This window comes from Canis lupus, unplaced genomic scaffold, assembly GCF_011100685.1.
Source record: "Canis lupus familiaris isolate Mischka breed German Shepherd unplaced genomic scaffold, alternate assembly UU_Cfam_GSD_1.0 chrUn_S458H619, whole genome shotgun sequence".
Taxonomy (NCBI): domain Eukaryota; kingdom Metazoa; phylum Chordata; class Mammalia; order Carnivora; family Canidae; genus Canis; species Canis lupus.
In genome coordinates, this window is record NW_023331389.1 from 20,152 (window position 1) to 26,079 (window position 5,928).

The 5,928-nt window shown below is 61.4% G+C and overlaps 1 protein-coding gene across 1 annotated transcript; it reads left to right on the forward strand.

Annotated features, from left to right (window-relative positions):
• Positions 1-4,468: 4,468 nt before the first annotated feature.
• Positions 4,469-5,464, forward strand: LOC119879223 (melanoma-associated antigen 8-like). Its single transcript, XM_038589614.1, has one exon. It carries the CDS (start codon positions 4,657-4,659, stop codon positions 5,266-5,268), a length of 612 nt encoding a protein of 203 aa, XP_038445542.1. The 5' UTR covers positions 4,469-4,656; the 3' UTR covers positions 5,269-5,464.
• The last annotated feature ends 464 nt before the right edge of the window (positions 5,465-5,928 follow it).

Consider the following 5,928-nt stretch of genomic DNA (forward strand, 5'->3'; position numbering starts at 1 on the left):
TGTCTCGCTGAATTCCGGGGACCAGAGGAACTTAGGTCTCTCAACTCCTCGGCCACTTTGGACTCCCACCTCCCCCCCCCCCCCACCCCACCGCCCTGTGGTCTCATTCGGCCAAATGGTTGGGGAAAGTCATCATCTTAGCAAAACTCCTTCAAAACTAAAAAATATGGGCATTGTTTTCAATTAAATGTCCCACGCTAGTGCTCCTGGATGTAAATGCTAGAGGAGAAATCCACCTTGAAAGAACGCTTAAGCCAAAAGCACTCATATAGCAGCAATATCCTGAAAGTATATGCATATTCAAAATCGTAGTGACGAAACGGACGAGAGGCGGTGCCCAGTGAACAGAAATCTGCCTTAACGTCAGAAAAATCTTTCAACTGTATTTGGGCAGCCCTGGTGGCGCAGCGGTTTGGCGCTGCCTGCAGTCTGGAGTGTGATCCTGGAGACCTGGGATCGGGTCCCACGTCGGGCTCCCAGCATGGAGCCTGCTTCTCCCTCTCCCTCTGCCTGTGTCTCTGCCTCTCTCTGTGTCTATGAGTAAATAAATAAAATCCTTAAAAAAAAAAAAAAAAAAAGAAAAATCTTTCAACTGTATTTATCTACATTAACAAAATAATGGAACTAAAAACATCTGATCACGACTGGGTATAGAAGACTCCTTTGAAAGAAATTCAGCACTAGCTAATGGAAAAAGCTTCTATCAGAATACGATGAGGAAGGAATTTCCGTTTTCATTTCTGTGCAACTAAAACCTCACTTAAAAAAAAAGGAAGTCTTGGGCAGATACTTGGTCCTGGAGAGCCTGGATCGAGTCCCGCATCGGGCTCCCTGCGTGGAGCCTGCTTCTCCTTCTGCCTGTGTTGCTGCCTCTCTGTCTCTCTCTGTGTGTCTCATGAGTAAAGAAATAAAACCTTAAAAAAAAAAAAAAGAAAGAAAGAAAGAAATGAAAGTCTTGAAAACACACACAGAATAAACAACGTCCGAACAATAAATGAGGAGAAAGCCTTGGGGGACCCTGAAGACTGCTGAGCTGGATATTGAGTCTGGGTTGGGGATGCAGGGAACATCAGGGATGTGGGGAGGGAATGCAGCCTGCATCAATGCAGATGACAGGATTGATAGGCGGAGCAATTTCCAACTTCTGCTTCGCTTCCCAGCATAAATCTGAGGCAAGGCCTCAGAGTACACATGACATTAGCCCTGGGGTGCTAAGAGGACACGGGGAAGACAGGATGATTGAGGCATTGGACTCTAGAGTCTATGCAAATAACCCCCTGAAATCATCTTAGTGGCAAGGAATGCCCCTTAAAAAAATCACTTAAGTAGAATATACAGAATCAACCTGAAATAGAGTAGGGAGTATCAAAGCAATTCACACAGTAAGAAAAGGTATTTTTGATAAAGTATTATATAGTCTACACCTATATAAATACATATACAAACGCATGTATAACGGGAACACACACGCACATACGTGTGTCGCTGTCCGTATTTAGGTGATATGTACGTACATTTGCATACCAGCACCTAAATCTGCACACCTTATACATACGCGTGCACTGGACACACGCTAGGTAGAGAGGGACGGTGTGTTTCTCCCGATGACGCAGCATGTCAGGGGAAAACTCCCTGCAGTGGGCCCCGCAATACGGGACACCCCTAGACACCCTTGCAGCTGCTCGGCCGGCCGCCCCCAGGAAACTAAACCTTTAACACGATGTCCCTAAAGTCTGGCTGCTGGCCAAGGGACCCCGTGGGAAGGGGCGCTTCCTCCCGGCCCCTGCCCCTGCCCTGCCCCGGGGCTATGGGCGCTGCGGCTGCACAGCAGGCCTGTGTCCTGATGAGGGCCTCCTGGGTGAGGACTGAGAGCCGACCTGTGCCAGGACGCTGGGGGCCGCCGAACCCTGCTGTGCCCCTGCCGGCAGCCCTGGGCCACCCCGGGACCTGCAGAGCCGGTGGGGCCCGAGCCGCAGCAACCACCCCTCGGGCGCTCAGGGACGACACGTCGGGCCTGAGAGGCTCGGTGTAAGGGGCACCGACTGAGGTCTGCAGAGAGCCGAGGCCGCAGCCCGCCCGAGTCCAGGGCAGGAGCCCGGGGAGGACAGGGGGCCCCCGCCTTGCCAGCCGGCGCGCTTCCCTCCTCCCACCCTACCCGCCTGGAACTCATCTCAACCCAACGTGCTGTTAGCTGTGGGGACCCCTGGCAACGGGGTCAGGACGTGATGTGACGTGGGCCGACCTCTGCGTCAGAATTGAGAGAGAGCAGAAGGCCTCGGTGCGGGGGGTCGCACTGGGGTCCCCTGGAAGGAGGCCAGGCCCGGGCCGGCGGCAGCCAGGGGAGCAGGTAGCCCCGGGAGGGGGCTCGGAGGGCGGGGGAGGGGCCCCGGAGGGCGGCGGGGGGGGGGGGGGGGGGGGGGGGGGGGGGGGGGGGGGGGAGGGGGGAGGGGGGAGGGGGCCTGCCGGGAACCCCGAGAGAGGACCATGACCGGGGAAGGCGGGGCCCGCCCGATCGCAGGCATGCCGGGGCCTGGGGCAGTGGCCTCGGGTCCCCGGAGGCAGGACGGGACCCGGCCCTCCCCGGAGCGGGGTGAGGACCTGAGGGAGAACTGCGGGGGTCCCCCGGGGTCCCCCACCCCACCATCATGCCTCAACCCACGGCCCGCCCTCCCCGAGAGAGAGAGAGAGAGAGAGAGAGAGAGAGGCACTGGGCCCCCGCCTCGGGGGGGCCGAGGCCGACACACGCGCCCCCAAATGCGCCTCGGGGGGGGTGGGGGTGGGGGGGGGACCCGAGCCCAGGGAGCTCAGGAGCCCATCCGGAGGGAGGTTTGCCAGGGCCTGAGGGGGGGAGGGGCACAGGGAGTGCCTGTGGGGGCGGGGGCCCTGGAGCCCAGGACAGAGGGGACCTGGCAGGAGGTCGCCAGGGATGGGAGGCCTGGGAGGCCCCCTGGGCAGGCTGGGGACCTGCCTTCGGGCGGGCCGCCGGGCGGCCAGACTTCCACATCCGGGTCTCCCGAGAGACTGGGGGCCCTTGGCGTCAGGAGCACGGCCTCCCTGAGGGGGCAGACGGTGGACCCCCGCCCACCCTACATTGAAGGGGTGAGTGGCCCCCAAGGCAGCCCTCAGGCCCAGGAGGGGATGGCCCCGAAATCTGGGTGCCCCTCCCTGGCAGCCCTGGGAAGAGAACCCGGGGTGTGGCCTATCCCGCGGAGACCCTCCTCCTCTCCAGATCTCTGGGCTCAGGGAGGGGAGGGCCTGGGTCTGAGGGTCTGCACTCAGGTCAGCAGAGGAGGCAGGTGCCTGCCCTGCCCTGCCCTGCCCTGCCCTGCCCTGGTCCAGGCCCTGGCGGGGGTCGAGGTGAGAAATGAGGGGATGCCTTCCTCAGCAGGATCCCTGGGGACCAGGCCGCCCCGGCCGCTTGTGGGGCCATGGGGAGAGGCGGGACGGGTGGGCCGACTGATTTCTCTGGACTTTGGCTGGTTGCGGGGTCGGGGTAGGGGCCCTTGCAAGGAAGGTGCAAGGAGGGTGGCCTCAGGGCCAGCCGGAGAGTCTTCCCACGCCTTGCGTGGGGTCCAGGTGAAGAGCGAGAGGCGCCCCATCCTGGCCCAGAGGGAAGCTTGAGTTGGGCCATTCCTCCCCTGGTGCGTGATCCGTGATCCGTGATCCCTTATTTGACGGCACAGGATGAACCCCCAGAGACCTTTGGCAGGCCTGCCCAGAGCCGGTCCCCTGGCTTCCTCATGGGGAGGGTCGGGGCAGCCTGGTCTTGTGGGGACACTTTGGCCTCAGGACCGCAGACAGAGGCCTGGGTCCCAGGCCCTGCCAAGGGCACTGGCAGGCCAAGGAGGGGACTTGGACTGCTGGGGGCCTCCCAGAGTGCGAGCCAACCTTCCTGTGTGCACTGGGGGCCCAGGGCTGGGCTGGCAGTCTGCACCCTGAGGTGCCCCCTGCTTCCCTCCTGCAGGGGCTCCAAGAACTGGCAGCGCAGCAGAGGCCTTGGTCGCCGGCAGGAGGCCCTCAGGTCACAGAGTGAAGGAGGCATAGCAGGTCTGTGTCGCTGGACCTGGTGAGGTCCACGTTGTCTCCGAGCCTGGTGCCAGGGGCTCAACTCGCCCAGCCCAACACACAGGGGACTCCTTGTGTAGCCAATCCTGATGCGGCCCGCTCTCTGCCCTGGCACGGGGCCTCTCTTGGCCCACCTGCACCCCGACCAGCCATCCCACCGCTGTCTTCAGCTTTAGCTCCACGCCCACACCATGCCCCTGAGGCACACGAGTCAGCTCTGGAAGCTGGAAGAAGACCCGGGAGAAGCCCAGGGCCTGGTCAATGCCCAGCTGCCAGAGGCTGAGGATGAAGACGAAGTTTCATCTCCCCCCTACCTGTGTTCCTCTTCCTCCTCCTCCCCCCCTCCTCCTCCTCTTGCTCCTCCCCTTCCTTGTCCAGCTCTGGCCTGTTCTTTGTGCCCCAGAGGAGGGGTCTGAGACTGCCTGGAGTCCTCCCCAGAGCCCTCAGAGTGCCGGGCCCTCCCCCAGTGGCAGGGCACCCAGTGGCTGGAGCCAGGTGGAGTTTGCTGGCCCCAGTGGCCCAGAGGAGGAGATCTGGAACCCCTGGGAGGTGCCCGAATATGCGCAGCCCTCTGCCCAAGGAGGAGACACAATGCTCATGAGTGGGGCTGACCTGGTGGGGTTCCTGCTCCGCAAGTATCTCAACAAGCAGCCCACCAGCCAGGCAGAGGTGCTGGAGGTCCTCAGCCCAGATATGCAGGATGCCTGGCCCGAGATCTGGGGTCAAGCCTGTGAGTGCATGCAGCTGGTCTTTGGCGTAGAAGTGAAGGAAGTGGACCCCATCGCACACTCCTACGTCCTGGTCACCGTCCTGGGCCTCAGCTACGATGGGATGCTGAGCGGTGAGCAGGGCCTGCCCACGACCGGCCTCCTGGTGCTGCTCCTGGGGGTGATCCTCCTGGAGGGCGACCGTGCCCCCGAGCAGGAGGTGTGGGAAGCCCTGGGGGTCATGGGGGTGTTTGCCGGCAGGCAGCACGTCATCTATGGGGAGCCCAGGGAGCTCCTCACCCACGTCTGGGTGCAGGAAGGCTACGTGGAGTACCGGCAGGTGGCGGGCAGCAACCCTGCCCGCTACGAGTTCCTGTGGGGGCCCAGGGCCCACGAGGAAACCAGCAAGCTACGGGTCATGGAGTATGTGCTATGGGTTAATAGCAGGTGGCCGGTTTCCTCCCTGGCCCCGTTTGATGAGGAAGAGTGGGCCTGAGCCCCAGAGGCGGCCAGGCCCTTTCCAGCCTTTGGTGGGGTCGGCAGCTTCTCCCCGGGATGGGCACGAAGGGAGGCATCCCTTCGGCTGCTTCTTCCCCGTGGGCGCCTCTGGGTCTCCCTGTGTGTGTGTGTTTGTGTGTTTGTTTGTGTGTTTGTGTTGGAGAAGACAGACCACTGGGCTTTCTAGGAGTGCAGGGCCAGGCGGCTTGGGGGCAGAAAGCAGGGTGAAAAGCAACTCTGGGGCCTGTTCTCTGCCCGCGACCCGGAGATCGAGAGCTTGGTTAACATGAGGAGGCTCTTTGCACATCGCTGCTCTCGGATTCGGGGGATTCATCAGCTTTGGGAGGCTACGTGTGTCACTGACATTCCCCCCGCCGGACCGCCAGCAGCCGCCGCCCCCCCCCCCATCCCGAACTTCTGTACATCCCCCATTCAACAGTTAAGAGTTTCATCCTGTCCTGACAACCAGCTGGCCAAAGTCCACCTTCGTCCCTGTGTGGGTCCCACCCGGATCCTATCCCAGGCAGGGCACTGGGACAGAAAGGGTTTGGGAAGCAGCAAGGACGGAGGGGTCAAGGACGGGGTCGGGTCGTGCAGCCAATAAAAAGGAAAAGTCTTTTGTTCTGGCTTCCTGTGCCTCCTGGCCCGTTCATTCTGC